The sequence below is a fragment of the Sorex araneus genome, chromosome 8 (assembly GCF_027595985.1).
Source record: "Sorex araneus isolate mSorAra2 chromosome 8, mSorAra2.pri, whole genome shotgun sequence".
NCBI classification, from domain to species: Eukaryota; Metazoa; Chordata; class Mammalia; order Eulipotyphla; family Soricidae; genus Sorex; species Sorex araneus.
Window position 1 is genome coordinate 52726152 of NC_073309.1, and position 16696 is coordinate 52742847.

A 16696-nucleotide genomic window follows, 5' to 3' on the forward strand; every position below is an offset into this window, starting at 1 on the left:
ATTCCAGCAGGTAGGGTGCTTGCCTTGCACTTGGCCAACCCAGGGTTTGATCCCTGGCATCCCATATGGTCCCCTGAGCACCACCAGGCGTAATTCCTGAGTGCAGAGCCAGGAGTAACCCCTGAGCATCGCCCAAAACAAAGCAAAAAAATCTATGCTCCAGTCCCTTGAGTTATTTCTTTGGTCCCAGGATCTACCAATTTTATATACCAATTTTTTAATTTTCCTTTTCTCTCTTGTGCGTATGCGTGTATGTGTGCCTACACTGTGCTAGACTTTTTTTTTTTTTTTTTTTGCTTTTTGGGTCTCACCCGGCGATGCACAGGGGTTACTCCTGGCTTTGCACTCAGGAGTTACTCCTGGCGGTGCTCAGGGGACCATATGGGATGCTGGGGATCGAACCCGGGTCGGCCGCGTGCAAGGCAAACGCCCTACCCGCTGTGCTATCGCTCCAGATCCTGTGCTAGACATTTTGAGGACTTCTTGTCTGGATACTTTCTGAATTCTTTTTGTTTTTTGGGTCACACTGAGCGATGCTCAGAGGTTACTCCTGGCTCTGCACTCAGGGGTTACTTCTGGCAGTGCCCCGGGGATGTCAGGGATTGAGCCCATGATCAACCTTGGTCCGGATCCTCCGCTGCAAGCCGACTTGCTCCTCGGCAGAGTGGAGGCGCGCGCGAGAGTGTGTGACTCCTCTGCTGCAAGCCAACTTGCTCCTTGGCAGAGCGGAAGCGTCGTTGCCTCTTTGGGGGAAGGGACGGGATGCCTCCTGCAGGGGCCTTGGCTCTGCAGTTTCTCAGACTATTCTGATAAAGGGAGCTGAAAATACGTGTCCCATGAGACCTTGGGGCTGGGACAACTGGAGGCATCCGGGGAGGGCTGCAGACCTCCCTCCCCGCCTCATTCCCGCGTGGCCCACCCGTCCGACCTCAAGATGGGGCTGGGCGGAGCCGCGTGGACTGCGCTGGTCTTTGTGGACGTGGCGAGGGGCGTTGTGCAGCGTTTCCAGAGCTCTCCGGCCACGCCCTGTGGGGTGATCCTGCGCGCTCATTGGTCGGAGGGGCGGGGCCTGACTCGTGGGGGCGGGGCCTGACTAGCGAGCAGCCAGTTGCTCTGGGCATCTTCTTGGCCAAGAACCCGGACCGCGAGCGTGGCGGGCTCAGTGGATCGGGATAACTGGGTAAAAGGCGACCCGGGCTGGGTGGGCTGGGGCTCCTGTCTAGGAGGACGGTTTGGATCCGCTCGAACTGGGAATTAGGGTTCAGCTGGGAAGCGATTAGGGGTCCCGGGACAGATTTCCCCCTGATGACGCCCCCCCCTGCTCCTTTCTGTGAATTGCGCAGCCACGTAGACCCCTTTAGTAACCGCCCCCCGCGCTCCCCCCCCCCCCCATCACCACTTGCAATTCTGGGACTCGCAGATGGTTTTACCTCCGAAAGCCCTGCGCTTTACCTTCTTCAGCCCTGGCTCTCCTTGGGTCTAAAACTTTTTTAGCTTCAGTCAGTGGCTCTATGCGGGAGTCCTAGGTTTTTCCCTCCCATCGTGCTTTCTTTTTCCTTCTGTCCCCTGACTCTCAGCCCTCGCCGCTCTCCAGGCAATGATGATGTGGCGACCTCCCCTGCTGCTGCTGCTGTTGCTGCTTCTCAGGCCAGGGGCCCAAGGGAAGCCATCCCCCGATGCCGGACCCCATGGACACGGGCGGGTGCACCAGGAGACCCCGCTGAGCGAGGCTCCTCATGATGACGCCCACGGGAATTTCCAGTACGACCATGAAGCTTTCCTGGGACGAGAGGTGGCCAAGGAATTCGACCAGCTCAGCCCGGAGGAAAGCCAGATCCGTTTAGGGTAGGAAAAAGATTGCAGGGGTTGTGGAGTAAGGGTGGGAGCCGGGGGTGCAGGCTGTTGACTTTATCTTATTTTTGTGAAAAAAAAAGCCTGTAGGTTCGCTCTATAACATGAATCTCGCTTGGGTATCCCTGTGTTTCTCAGCTTGCCTATTTCCACTCTGGAGAAGTCTATTTTTCAAACACACACTTCTCCCACTCTCTCCCTCACATTTTTCTAGATAAGTTTCAACAAAAAAAAATTTTTTTTGCTTTTTGGGTCACACCTGGCGATGCACAGGGATGTTAACTCCTGGCTCTGCACTCAGGAATAACTCCTGGCGGAGCTCGGGGGACCGGGGGACCATGTGGGATGCTGGGAATCAAACCCGGGTTAGCTGCATGCAAGGCAAACGCCTTACCCACTGTGCTATCACTCCAACCCCTCAATAAAAACTTTCTTGCTTCATTAAAAAAAAAAGAAAAGAAAACGTTTCTTTTAGGGGGCTGGAGATAGTGGATAGGGCTTTGTCTTGCATGTTTTGATCCCTGGCACCATATATGACCCCTGTGATCCCTGAGCACAGAGCCAGGAGTAAACCCTGAGCACAGCTGGGTATGGCCCAAAAACAAACAAAAAAACTTAAATAAGAATTGGGTCACACTTTGGGATGCTCAGGGACTGTATCTAGCTTGATTGAATTTTTTGTTTGTTTTTGTTTTTGGGTCCACTTGGTAATGCTCAGGAGTTACTCCTGGCTCTGCACTCAGGAACTACCTCTGGTGGACTCCGGGGACCAAATGGGATGCCTGGGATTGAACCCATATCAGCGGCATGAAAGGCAATCGCCCTTCCCGCTGTACTATTTCTCCAGCCCCCTGTAGTTCTCACTCTGGGCAGTGCCTGGGAGGACTATTCAGCAGTGGGGATCAAACTCAGGTCTCCCTCATGCAAAGAATGCACACAGCCCATTGAGTGATTGTTCTTTTGCTCCCGCCACATCAAGGTTGAATTGACTTAATTTTAATTTTATTATATTTGGAGGGTTTTGGGCCACACCTGGCATTGCTTAGGGGTTACTTTTGGCTCTGCACTCAGGATTTGCTCCTGGCAGGGATCAGGGGACCATAAGGAATGTCAGGGATTTATCCTGGGTTGGCAGCGTGCAAGGCAAACGCCCTGTTATTCCAGCCCTGGACGTAACTTTATTGGTACCATTTTGGGGGGGTACTAATCCCACACCCAGCAGTGCTCAGGAACTACTCCTCCCGCTCTGGATGCAAAGGTCATTGCTTTCGTATTCTGGGGACCATGCATTGTTGGGGACCCACTGGGTTGGATCACATGTAAGGCAAGTCCCTCAGTCCCATACTCTCTCTCTATCCTCATCCCTCGATGATGGTGACTTGAAAGCAGAAGAGCAGGACCGGAGTGGTCACTGTTCTGCACATGGCAGACCTGGATCCCATCCCTTGTAGGGTGTGGTTCTCTCTGAGCACTGCCAGGAACGGCTTCTGAGCTCAGAGCTGGGAATAACTCTTGAGCACAGCCAGGTGCAGTCCTTAAGCCCCAAATAAAGAAGTAACTATATAAGGAATTAGAAGGGCAGAGGACAGCTGGGTGGGAAGTGAATCCAGTGGTACCCAAGGGAGCAGAGTTCCAGCTAGAGAGAGCAGCTGTGGGGCCCCTGGGGCAGAAGGTGGGGCCCCTGGGGCTGTGAGGGCCCTGTGGGCAAAGGGGACATGGTGGAAGGTGAGTGCAGAGATGGCATGAAGGGCCTTGGGGGTCAGTGAAGATTCAAACCTCTCTGAGTCCACTGAGAATTAGGGGAAGGCTCCAGGCAGGGAGAATGTTTAGCTGCCTTTGGTGTTTTTCTCTTTCTTTTTAGATCACACCTGGTGATACTCAGGGGTTATTCCTGGCTCTGCACTCAGAAATCACTCCTGGGGCCGGAGCGATAGCACAGCGGGTAGGGCATTTGCCTTGCACGCGGCCAACCCGGGTTCGATCCCCGGCATCCCATATGGTCCCCCAAGCACCGCCAGGAGTAATTCCTGAGTGCAAAGCCAGGAGTAATCCCTGAGCATCGCTGGGTGTGACCCTAAAAGAAAAAAAAAAAGAAATCACTCCTGACAATGCTCAGGGGGGCATAGGGGATGCCAGCGCTCAAACCCAGGTTGGCTGTATGTGAGACAAATGCCCTCCCCACCTCCCCGCTGTATTATGGCTCCAGCCCCTGCTTGGGTTTAAATTTTTTTTTCTTTTTGAGTCACACCCGGCGATGCGCAGGGGTTACTCCTGGCTTTGCACTCAGGAATTACTCCTGGCGGTGCTCAGGGGACCATATGGGATGCTGGGAATCGAACCCAGGTCGGCCACGTGCAAGGCAAATGCCCTACCCGCTGTGCTATTGCTCCAGCCCCTGCTTGGGTTTTTAAAGAATTCCTGTGGGTGCCTAGCTGGCAATACATGAGAGTGAGCAGGAAGCAGGAAGAAGCCTGGTGGAGAAGCAGCTGGTGGAGAGCAGGTGGGACACAAGGCACAGTGGCTGGGGAGCAGGGGACCAGTGACCATTGTCCCTGTGGTGGCTGCCAATGAGGGGGAGAGGGCGATTTTTGACACAGTATTTCTACAGCACCTGCCATTATTCTGAATGCACCCATTTAACTCCTAGCACCATGGTATGGAAATTTTTAGTTCATTTTTATAGAGGGGGGAAACTGAGGCACAGAGAGTTTCAATGATACGTCCACACAAACACAACCAACAAGAGGTCATAGGATTTTTGGGGGGATGCCATATCTGATTCTGTGCTCAGGTGTCAGCCCTGGCGAGTCTTTGGAGTGCTGTGGCTTGAACCAGGTCAGCCACATGTAAGCCAAGCACTTTACCTTCTGTATTATGTCTCTGGCCCCCAAGACCACAGGATTTGAACTGACACTTTTTATTTATTTATTTATTTATTTATTTGCTTTTTGGGTCATACCTGGCAATGCTCAGGAGTTACTTCTGGCTCTGCACTTCGGAATTACTCCTGGCGGTGCTTGGGGGACCATGTGGGATGCTAGGAATCAAACCCACGTTGGCCAAGTGCAAGGCTAATACCCTACCTGCTGTGCTATTGCTCCAGCCCCTTGAACTGACACTTTTTTGTTTGCATTTTTGGGCCACTCTCAGCAGTGCTCATGGCTTATTCCTGGCTCTGCATTCAGGAATTAGTCCTGATGGTGCTCAGAGAACCATATGGGGTCCCGGGGATTGAACTTAGATCAGCTGCGTGCAAGGCAAGAGCCCTACCAGCTGTACTATTCGCTCTGGTCCCATGGACTCACATTTTATATTTGAGGGGATCACACTCAGTGGTGCTCAGGAGTTACTGTTCATAGTAACACTTTGGTATTCAGGGTTGTCATTTCTGGTGGTGCTTAGGGGGATTCTGTGGCACTGAGGATCTAACAGGACCGCTTGCATACAAAACCTGTTCTTCAGTTTGTGTAGCTATCTCTTGTTTGTGTAGCTATCTCTTTAGACCGTGAACCCACTCTTTTGGGGGGCTTTTTTTTCTTTTTGGGTCACAACTGGCGATGCACAGGGTCACTCCTGGCTCTGCACTCAGGAATTACCCCGGCGGTACTCAGGGGACCATACGGATGCTGGGAATCGAACCCGGGTTGGCCGCGTGCAAGGCAAATGCACTACTCGCTGTGCTATCGCTTCAGCCGAGCTGTTTTTTGTTTTTTGTTTTTTTTTTTTAAGGAGCACACTGAGTTTTGCTCAGGGCTTATTCCTTTTATTCCTGGCTTTGTGCTCAGGATCACTCCTGCAGTGTTCTGGGGAGCCATATGGGATGCCAGGGATTAAACCTGCATCAGCTGCATGTGAGGCAAGCACCCTGCCTGCTATGCTCCAGCCCTGGGGTTGGAGGTGGAAGGTGTGGGGTTTTAAGGCCACTCAGACGCTACTCTTGGCTGGTAAGTGATTACTCCTGGCAGTGCGTAGGGATCGTATACGCACTGGGGATTGGACCAGTGTCAGCTGCATGCGGGGCAAGCACCAGTTAGCCCTTGTAGTACTATCTCTCTTCTATCTCTTGTTCTCTTTCATTGGCGGGGTAGAGGGGAGCCACAACCAGTGTTGCTCAGGGGCTACATCTGGCCCCGTGTGGGGGGATGATCCGCCCGTTTAATGCTCAGGATACTGTGCAGTGCTGGGAATCGAAACTTCTGCATGCGAAGAATGTGCGCTGCGTGTTGAGTTCTTAGGCTGCAGCTATCTTCTAGAGAGGGGGCGCTTGCCTTGCACGCGGCTGACCAGGGTTCGATCCTCGTGCCAGCAGCGATCCCTGAGTGCGGAGGCAGAAGTAACCCCTGAGCCCGGTGGCTGTGACCCTCAAATAGAAAGAGGCTAGTGTGAGAAACTTGCGTTGCTTGGGAGGGGACGAGGCAGGGGCGGAGCTAGCGACGAAGGGGCGTGGCCTGAGCCCTGGTGTGTCAGGGTGGTAGCAGTTCAGAGTGGGTCTCGGGACGGGGATCCTGCGAGGGGCGCGGTGCAACTCCCCTCTCTTCCTGCTCGGATCCCGAGTTGGTCGAGTGCAAGTACAGTCGGGGAATGTGGCCCTGGGGGGAGCTGACAGGCGTTTCTAAACCTCGAATTCTGGGAGGCAGCCCCGGTGGAGGGGGCGGAATCGCAGAGCCCCGGGGAGGGGCGGAGCCTAGGTGGGTGTGGCCTGTGACTGACAGGTGTTTCTTCTGTTTGCCCGGGCGCGTTGACCTTATCCCCGCCCTGTAGGGGTGTGTCCCGCCCGAGCGCGGAGTTGTGGGCGTGGCCTGTCTGACTGTCCCACCCCGCTTCTCAGGCGCATCGTGGACCGCATGGACCGTGCCGGGGACGGCGACGGCTGGGTGTCGCTGGCCGAGCTCCGCGCGTGGATCGCGCACACGCAGCAGCGGCATATACGGGACTCGGTGAGCGCGGCCTGGGACACGTACGACACGGACCGCGACGGGCGTGTGGGTTGGGAGGAGCTGCGCAACGCCACCTATGGCCACTACGCGCCTGGTATGCGGCGACTCCCCTGCTCCCCAACACACGGGAACCCTTGACCTTCCTGACACCCTGGTCCTGAGAAGCCTTGTCCGACTAACCAGAATTCTCATCTGATCACTGACCTTTGAGAGTCTATCCACTTCTAAATTCCCAGCACCGTGAACCCCCCAATTCCTGATCTCTGTGTGTCCTGGCACACCCACCCCTAGAATTCTGTCATGGGGGTGGTTCAGTCCTGGGCTTCTTTTTTTTTTATTTTCTTTTTGTTTGGGGGCTACAACTGGTGGTGTTCAGGGATTACTCCTGATGCTCAGAGATCCCTCCCGAGTCAGGGATGCACCTTACCCGCCCGTACTATCTCTCTTGCCCCTATCCTAGACTTTTGTTTTGTTTTGGGGCCACACCTTGAAGTGCTAAGGACTTACTCCTGGCCTTGTGCTCTGGGATCACCCCTGTGGGGACCCAGAGACCCCCTGTCTTGCCAGAATTGCAGATTGGCCCCATGCAAGGTAAGGGTCCTACCCGCTGCCCTGTCACTCCAGCCCCATCTTACTGATGAGTCACTTCCAGCCCTGACTCCCCTGCCCTGGATCCCATGTTTGTCTTTTTCCTGGTAGACCCTGCTTCAGTGCTCATCTCATTTCTGCCCTTTTTCTCCAGGGGAAGAATTCCATGACGTGGATGATGCTGAGACCTACAAGAAGATGCTGGCTAGGGACGAGCGGCGGTTCCGGGTGGCTGACCAGGATGGGGACTCTATGGCCACCCGGGAGGAGCTGACAGCCTTCTTGCATCCAGAGGAGTTCCCCCATATGCGGGAAATCGTGATTGCTGTGAGTGGCGCCCTCCCACTTTCTGCCCTGCAGGCTCCTCTCCCCCATGCTGGGGCACCTCCCAGCACTTACTGCTGGGGATATCTAGTCCCTGTCCCCTGGTCCCTCTCCCAGAGGGCCTGACAGTGGGGGACAAATCTCCCATGCCACACCCCCCCCCCCGGGTCTTGTCTGCTCATGAGGCCTTGATGTCAGCAGCACAGCTGCGACCCCCGGGCAGTGTTAGCAACGGCTTCAGAACCCTGAACTTGGAATAACCCTGTGCACCACAGGGTGTGGCCCCAAAACTAAAGGGGAAAAAGATACAGAGCTAAGAATAACCCATGGCAAGCGAGCCATAGAGAGTGTGCATGCACACGCAGGCCCAGCACAGTTTCCCAGAGCCACCTCTGCCTGAGTCCCGGGGCCTACCTTAATGCCTCGTTCTCCTCAGGAGACGCTGGAGGACCTGGACCGGAATAAAGATGGCTACGTGCAGGTCGAGGAGTACATTGGTGAGTGTGGGGGCAGATCGGTGCTTGGGAGCACTGGAATAGGAGGGTCTGCTCATGCACCTCCCGGGCCTGCTGGAGAGGTGGTCCCTAGATGCCTCACCTGCTGAGGACCAACAGCAGGGTGACCAAGCTGACCTCGCCTCTTCCTGGGAAGGTCCGGAGTGTTCGCTAAGTTCCGCTCAGGACCAGGGTGTGTCTGGAAGTCAGGCGACATGAATGAACCACATGGGCACAACATAGGATATTGAGGAGGGGCCCTTGCAACTGTCCCCCAACTATGTCCTTGCCGTGTCACTGCCCCAGCCCTCTCAGAGGGCACAGAATTGAGATCAAGGGGAAAATCCTCTAGCACAGAAGCTTTTTTTTTTTTACTTTTTAGGCCACCCCGGCGGTGCTCAGGGGTAACTCCTGGCTCATGCACTCAGGAATCACTCCTGGCAATGCTCAGGGGACCATATGGGATGCTGGGAATCAAACCCGGGTTGGTCGCGTGCAAGGCAAATGCCCTACCCACTGTGCTATCACTTCAGTCCCTCAGAAGCTTTTAAATTTACTTTTACTTTCCCAGCTTGGGTTGCGCATCTGGTGGTGCCCAGGGATTACTCCTGATGGGGCTTAGGGAACAGGATGCCATATGAGGATCAAACATGGGTTGGGTGTGTGCAAGGCAAGTGTCTTACCCGCTATACTATCTCTTCAGTCCCTGGCATAAATGTTTGGGGGTCACACCTGTTCCTACTCAAGGGTTACTCCTGGCTCTGCACTCAGGAATTACTCCTGGTAGTGTTTAGGGAACCTTATGGGATACCAGGGATTGAACCTGGGTTGGCTGCATACAAAGCTTTGCCCTACCCCACTGTACCATCGCTCTTGCCCTCATAGATGTTTTGAAAAGTTGAAAACTTTTAGGGGGCTGGAATGGGTGAGTGTTTGCCTTGCACATGGTTGACCCAGGTTTGATTCCCAGCATCCCCTATGGGCCCCCAAGCACCACCAGGAGTAATTCCTGAGTGCAAAGCCAGGAGTGACCCCTGTGCATTGCTGGGTGTGACCCAAAAAGAAAAAAAGAAAAAGTTGAAAACTTTTTTCTTTTGGTATTTGGGGCACACCCAATAGTGCTCGAGCTTCACTCCTGATTCTGAGCTCAGGGATCACTCCTAAAGGGGTGCTGAGGACCCAGGGATTGACCTGGGCCAGTCACACGCAAGGCAAATGTGTTAGCTGCTGGGCTGCTGGGGCGTTTGTCTTCCATGCAGCCAACCTGAGTTTCAATCTCTGGCGTCGCACTGGGTCCCCTGAGCAACACCGGGAGTGATTCCTGAGTGCACAGGCAGGAGTAACCTCTGAGTATTGATGGGTGTGGCCCCAAAACAAAATTGAACAGATAAAAAAGAAATAACTCAAAGGCCACAGTTGAACGACAGGCATATTGGGTGGCAAGCCTGGTCTGCATCTTTCTGGTGAGTTCCAGTAGTTCCCAGTCAGCCACTCCTGCTGGGTCACCACTCGAATCACCCACCTGACAGTCGGGGCACGTCTCCTTGCCATGAGAAATATGTGTGGAGGCCAAGCAGGCTGGTTCTGCCTTCCCTGGGGGCTCTGGAGGCCGAGGTGTGGGCAGGACCCCTTTCCACAGACCAGGAAGCTGGGAAGTGAGGTGGGGGCTGGGGGCGAGGCAGGCAGTGTCTGAGCCCCTCATCACGCCCGCAGCGGATCTGTACACGGCGGAGCCTGGGGAGGCCGAGCCAGCCTGGGTACAGACAGAGCGGGAGCAGTTCCGGGACTTCAGGGACCTGAACAAGGACGGGCGGCTGGACGGAAGTGAGGTTGGCCACTGGGTGCTGCCACCTTCCCAGGACCAGCCACTGGTGGAGGCCAATCACCTGCTGCAGGAGAGTGACACCGACAAGGTGAGAGAGGAGCAGAGATGGGGGACAGAGATTGGGTGGGAACAGGGACCGGGATGGGGCGTGTACAGAGACTGGGGGAGAAGGACAGAGACTGTGGGAGAGGGACAGACTGGGGAGGGAGAGACCGCGGGAGAGGGACAGGATTCAGAGAAGGGGAGAGAGGAACCTAGAAAGGGGAGAGACCTGGGGGAGCAGGAGCACAGAGAGCGTCCAGGGGCTGGAGAGAGAGGACAGTGTGAGCACTGCCAGGTGTGGTCCCCAAACATAAAACATGGGGGGAGACAGAGACCCAGTGAGAGAGAGACAGAGACCCAGAGAGGGGGACAGAGACCCAAAGAGGTGGGACAGAGACCCAGAGAGAGGAGGACAGAGACCCAGAGAGGGGGACAGAGACCCAGAAAGAGGGGGACAGAGACCCAGAGAGAGCAGGACAGGGCTTACAGAGACTTGGGGTTCATAGTTTCAGAGAGGGGTCTTAGAAGCAGCCCTTGTCTTCCTGCTGACCTCTGACCCTTCCCCAGGACGGGCGTCTGAGCAAGGCGGAGATTCTGGGCAACTGGAACATGTTCGTGGGCAGTCAGGCCACCAACTACGGCGAGGACCTGACACGCCATCATGACGAGCTCTGAGCCCCCATCCTCTCCTTGCCTCTGCCTCTGAGAGTCCCCAGGGGCCAAGTGGCCCAGCCATGTTGGATGGGGCTCAGCCCCGGGACCCTCATCTCTGGCCTCTCCCAGGCCCCCCACAAGGTCACCTGAGATCCTCCACCCAGTCCCTCCTTCCCCTTCCCAGCACACCCCAGGGGTTCCCACAGACACTGCAGGCATGAGCACTGGAAGCACCTTCCATACCCTTCATCTTCTCCAAGGACAAGTCCAGCCTCCTGGCTCCCGCACTGCTCCCCAAATCCAATCTGAGCCTCTCAGCACACCCATGAGAAACACTCCTGGATCAGTCCACCGCACTGTCCCCTGATCCCCAATTTGCCAGGGAGGCAATAAAATGCAGTGCTGGGGGCGCCGTGTGTGTGTCTGAGGGGGGAGGAGCCATGGCAGGAACTGGGGCTTGTGACTGGGGGAGCACTGGCCTGGCGGAGGTGGCAGGGCTGAGGGAGGGGAATCAAGAGTTTAAAACAGAGACCGGGGGCTGCCAGGCTTCCCAGAATGTTCCTGGGCCCCAAAAGGACGTCTAGGGAGGTAACAAAGCCTGAGCTTTGCATGGGGGAGTGCCAGGTGCAAGCTCCGACCTCAGAGTCCCCAGAGCAGCTTCTGAGGACCTCTGTGAATAGCCACTGAATATCGCTGGGTAAAGCCTGGAAGGCCTCAAAACAATGCTCTGTGGAGGCAGGAAGCCTGGCCTGCCCTTTGGGGAGCAATGAGGGCAGCATGCTGTGAATGGAGCAGAGGAGAGGACCGCGAAAATCAGCATTCTGACTTCTCTGGGCTGTTGCGGTGGGGGGCGAGGGGCGGTGAGGGGGAGGGTTGGTGCTCAGAACAGGACGGGCCAGAGAGATAGAACAGCGGGTAGGGTGCTTGCCTTGCATGCACTCAATGCGGGTTCGATTTCTGGCATCCCATATGGTCCCCTGAGCACCACAGGAGTGTCCTGTGAGTATAGGTAGAGCCAGGAGTACCACTTTTTGTGGCCCCCAAACAAAAAATAAAAACTAGAATGACTAAGAGAGCCACCACCATTTCTTCCTCTGGCTTGATTCCCACCCACACCTTCTAAGTGCTGAGCTTGCTTGTCTTCTGTTCCAGCTCTTTCTGTCCTGGGAGCTCCCGACTGAAAAGAAAGTCGCCCCAATCAACAACAGAGCAGCCTGAGACACTCAAAATAACAGCCAGGGGCCAGAGAGTATAGCAGGGAGGGCACTTGGCTGGCATGTGCCAGATCCAGGTTTAAAATTTGTTTTCATGGGGCTGGAGCAATAGCACAGCGGGTAGGGCGTTTGCCTTGCACGCGGCCGACCTGGGTTCGATTCCCAGCATCCCGTATGGTCCCCTGAGCATCGCCAGGGGCGATTCCTGAGTGCAGAGCCAGGAGTAACCCCTGTGCATTGCCAGGTGTGACCCAAAAAGCAAAAATAAATAAATAAATAAATAAAATTTGTTTTCTTGGGGGCTGGAGCGATAGTACAGCGGGTAGGGCGTTTGCCTTGCACAAGGCTGACCCGGGTTCAATTCCCAGCATCTCATATGGTCCCCTGAGCACCGTCAGGAGTAATTCCTGAGTGCAAAGCCAGGAGTAAGCCCTGTGCATCGCCGGGTGTGACCCAAAGAGAAAAAAATAATTGTTTTATTTTTGGGTCACACCTGGCAATACTCAGGGGTTTTTCCTGGTTCTGCATTCTGCATCCTGCAGAAATTACTCCTGGGGTGCTCAGGGGACCATATGGGGTGCTGGCTATAGAACCCAGGTCTGCCAGGTGCAAAGCAAACATCTTCCCCTCTGTGCTACCACTCCAGTCCCACTAGATCCAGATTCAACCCAGCATCCCATAAGGCCCCCCGGGAGCCTCCTAGGAGTGATCCCTGAACACAGAACCAGGAGTAAGCTCTGAGCACAGCCAGGCATGTGCAATAAAAAAGAAAATAGGGGCTGGAGTGATAGCACAGCGGGGAGGGCGTTTGCCTTGCATGCGGCCGACCCGGGTTCAAATCCCAGCATCCCATATGGTCCCCTGAGCACCGCCAGGGGTGATTCCTGAGTGCATGAGCCAGGAGTGACCCCTGTGTGCATTGCTGGGTGTGACCCAAAAAGCAAAAAAATAAAAAATAAAAAATAAAATAATTTATTTTTAAAAATTGGGGGCCAGAGCAGGTATAGCAGCTATACCTTGCATGTATTTGATGCAGATTTGATCCCCAGCATCTCATTTGGTCCCCCGAGCACCCACAGCCTGCTATGATTGGAAAGCAAAATTCTTTTTTTTTCTTTTTTTTTTGCTTCTTGGGTAACACCTGGCGATGCACAGGGTTTATTCCTGGCTCTGGCTCTGCATTCAGGAATTACTCCTGACAGTGCTCAGGAGACCATATGGGATGTTGGGAATTGAACCGGGGTCAGCCGCATGCAAGGCAAACGCCTTACCCACTGTGCTATCGCTCTAGTCCCCAAAATTCTCTTTTTTTTTTTTTGCTTTTTGGGTCACACCCGGCGATGCACAGGGGTCACTCCTGGCTCATGCACTCAGGAATCACCCCTGGCGGTGCTCAGGGGACCATATGGGATGCTGGGATTCGAACCCGGGTCGGCCGCGTGCAAGGCAAACGCCATACCCGCTGTGCTATCACTCCAGCCCCCCAAAATTCTCTTAAGATGCTCAACACAGAGCGAAGATTTGGACTCTTGTCGAACATGCACAGTGACTACTGCATCGTGGGTTTTTTTTTTTTTTTTGCTTTTTGGGTCACACCCAGTGATGCTCAGGGGTTACTCCTGGCAGTGCTTGGGGGACCATATGGGATGCCGGGGATCGAACCCGGGTCGGCCGCGTGCAAGGCAAACGCCCTACCCGCTATGCTATTGCTCCGGTCCCTGCATCATGGTTTGAACCCTGGCACCACACAGGGTCCCCTGAGCCCCACCGGGAATGATCCCTGAGCACAGACCGAATCACAAACAGAAAATTCCCCAGGATGGAGAGAGAGTGCCGAGGGGTGAGTGCTCGCTTTGCAGGTGGGAGACCCCAGCTCCAGTCCTGGACATTCTGTGACCCCCAAGCACAGAGCTGGGAGTCACCACCCTATGTGACCCTCTCCCCTCAAATAGATCCCTGCTGTGTAGGGAACTGCAAGGATTCTGATTGCTACTGTAACAGTAAGGATTCTGATGGATACTTATAACCATATGAACGTTACTCTTATATACTTAGATATACCTTAATACACTGTAATACCAAATCCACTACATGGACAATATAGAGCAATCCTAATTCACTTCTAGACTTTAGTTAATAATGTATTAACATTGCCCCAGTTGTAACAAATCCACCTGCTAATAGAAGGTCCTTTTTTTTTTCTTTTTGGGTCACATCCAGCATTGCTCGGGGGTTACCCTTGGCTCTGCACTCAAGAATTAGTCCTGGCAGTGCTTGTGGAACCATATGGGATGCCAGGGATTGAACCCAGATCAGCCGCGTGCAAGGCAAACGCCCTACTCACTGTGCTATCACTCTGGCCCCAGTCCTTTTTTTCCTTAACCACACCTGAGAAGTGCTCAGAGGTCATATGTGGTGGTCTGGTGCTTGGGGAACCATCTGTTATGCTGAATCAAACTCTGTGTGCAAGGCAAGCACCCTACCCACTGTACTCTGAGATGTGGAAGAAGAGGGAAGGTGGTGGGAAAGGTTACATATGGAAATTTAAAAAATTGTGTTTGTTGGGGACAGAGAGATAGCACAGCGTTTGCCTTGCGTGCAGCAAACCTGTTTTCGATTCCTAGAATCCAGTATGATCCTCCAGCACCACCAGGAGTAATTCCTGAACATAGAGCCAGGAATAACTCCTGAGCATCACCAAAAAGAAAAAAAAATTGCTTGTTTTGTTTTGAGGCCACACCTGGCAGTGCTCAGGAGTTACTCTTGGCGCTGTACTTAGGAATTACTCCTGACAATGCTTGGGGGAGTCATATGGGATGCCAGAGATCGAACCCTGGTCAGCTGTGTGCAAGGCAAGGGCCTACCTTGCTGTACTATTGCTGCAACCCCATTTATTTTTTTTGTTTTTCTTTTTTTGCTTTTTGGATCACACCCGGCGATGCACAGGGTTTACTCGTGGCTCATGCACTCAGGAATTACTTCTCTTCTGGTGGTGCTCAGGGGACCATATAGGATGCTGGGAATCGAACCCGGGTCAGCCGCATGCAAGGCAAACGTCCTACCCACTGTGCTATCACTCCAGCCCCCCTATTTAGGTCTTTTTGTGGGGCTACACCCAGTGGTGCTCAGGGCTACTCAGCTGTGCTTGGGGGTCACTCCTGGTGGGGCTGTAGGAATCATGCAGGGCCTGGGGTTGAACCTGGGCCACTGGCGTGCAGAGCCCAACTTGACTGTCATGACACTCCTCCAGCCCCAGGGTCGCAACTTCCTTTATTTTGCGCTCATTTTTCTGTAAACATAAAACTACATAAGTCTGGATTTAATCTCCCCAGCACCGAATGGGCTTCCCCCAAGCTCTGTGCTCAGAGGTACCCCTGAGCATTGTTAGGTGTGCCCCCACTAAATTAAAAAAAAAAAATTGGGGCTGGAGCAATAGCACAGCGGGTAGGGCATTTGCCTTGCACTCGGCCAACCCGGGTTCTAATCCCAGCATCCCATATGGTCCCCTGAGCACCGCCAGGGGTAATTCCTGAGTGAAGAGCCAGGAGTAACCTCTGTACATCGCCGGGTGTGACCCAAAAACCAAAAAAAAAAAAAAATTTTTTTTTAATTAAAAAAAATTTCCTTTATTTAAAAAAAATGCATAGGACCAAATTGCATATGGGTCAATCAAGTAGCCAGCAACATGCTAAGTGCTGGATTCATGAAAGGAAATACAGGGCCAAGAACAGAATAAGAATCACGCTCTGCCCAGATGTGATCCCAAGTGGCTGCACATGAGCAGCCTCTCCATTCCTGAACGCCCATGATCCCGGAGGCCAACTACTTTCAGCACCCAGTGGTTTCTTGCAGAAATGCCTCTAGACTGTGAACTAAGCTACGGCCCCATGCCACCCCAGGAGGGAAAAAGTTTTTCTCTCTCTCGGCCTTTGCTTTCCCCTGCAGCGGCGTGGCTGACCGCCGTCTTATAAGGCCCACGAAACAGAGGTACAAGCTTGCAGTGATGCAATTTCTGGCAGAAATTTCTCTGGACTTAATTATTCAAATACCAGAAATCCAAAACCATGCAGCTGCTATTGCAGCCGCGTGACCTCATATGCTTTTCATTCTCAGCAATGTCACTGTCACTGTCATTGTCATCCATTGCTCATCGATTTGTTCAAGCGGGCACCAGTAATTTCTCTCATCGTGAGACTTATTGTTACTGTTTTTGGCATATCCAACACGTCACAGGTAGCTTGCCTGGCTCTGCCGTGCAGGCACGATACTCTCAGTAGCTTGCCAGGCTCTCAGCAATGTAAAACAAATTATCAAATGATGCCTCTTCAGCAGGTCTGATTGTTGGGGGTAAATTCCAAATAATAATAGTGAGTTTTCTGTTGAAATACTGAATGTAATCCAAGTAAAGAGAAAGTAAAGTGAAAATCATCAGCCACACAGGCGGGGGGTGGGGGTGGGATGGGAAGTATACTGGGGTTCTTGGTGGTGGAACATGTGCACTGGTGAAGGGATGGGTGTTTGATCACTATATGACTGAGACTTAAGCCTGACAGCTTTGTAACTTTTCACATGGTGATTCATTAAAAAAAAAAATTAAAAAGAAAAAAAATGCATAGGGACTAGAGCGATAGCACAGCGCGTGGGGCGTTTGCCTTGCATGCGGCCCACCCGGGTTTGATTCCCAGCATCCCATATGGTCCCCTGAGCACTGCTAGGGGTAATTCTTGAGTGCAGAGCCAGGAGGAACCCCTGTGCATCGCTGGGTGT

The 16696-nt window shown here is 53.6% G+C and overlaps 1 protein-coding gene across 2 annotated transcripts; it reads left to right on the plus strand.

Annotated features, from left to right (window-relative positions):
* Positions 1–1068: 1068 nt before the first annotated feature.
* RCN3 (reticulocalbin 3) lies at positions 1069–11136 on the plus strand. Of its 2 annotated transcripts, none has more exons than XM_055145924.1 (7): positions 1069–1180; positions 1578–1845; positions 6680–6882; positions 7531–7703; positions 8137–8197; positions 9908–10107; positions 10629–11136. In XM_055145924.1, the coding sequence occupies exons 2-7, from the start codon at positions 1598–1600 to the stop codon at positions 10734–10736; spliced, it is 993 nt and encodes a 330-aa protein (XP_055001899.1). In that variant the 5' UTR covers positions 1069–1180; positions 1578–1597; the 3' UTR covers positions 10737–11136. The 2 variants fall into 2 exon arrangements, with proteins under 2 accessions (XP_055001899.1, XP_055001898.1); XM_055145923.1 differs by having other exon boundaries at positions 1094–1180; positions 1595–1845.
* Positions 11137–16696: the final 5560 nt, after the last annotated feature.

Coding starts and splice junctions, on each gene's coding strand:
- RCN3 (XM_055145924.1), top strand. CDS start 1,598: ATGATGATGTGGCGACCTCCCCTGCTGCTGCTGCTGTTGCTGCTTCTC. Junction 1,846..6,679: donor GAAAGCCAGATCCGTTTAGG/GTAGGAAAAAGA, acceptor CCCGCTTCTCAG/GCGCATCGTGGACCGCATGG. Junction 7,704..8,136: donor TGCGGGAAATCGTGATTGCT/GTGAGTGGCGCC, acceptor CGTTCTCCTCAG/GAGACGCTGGAGGACCTGGA.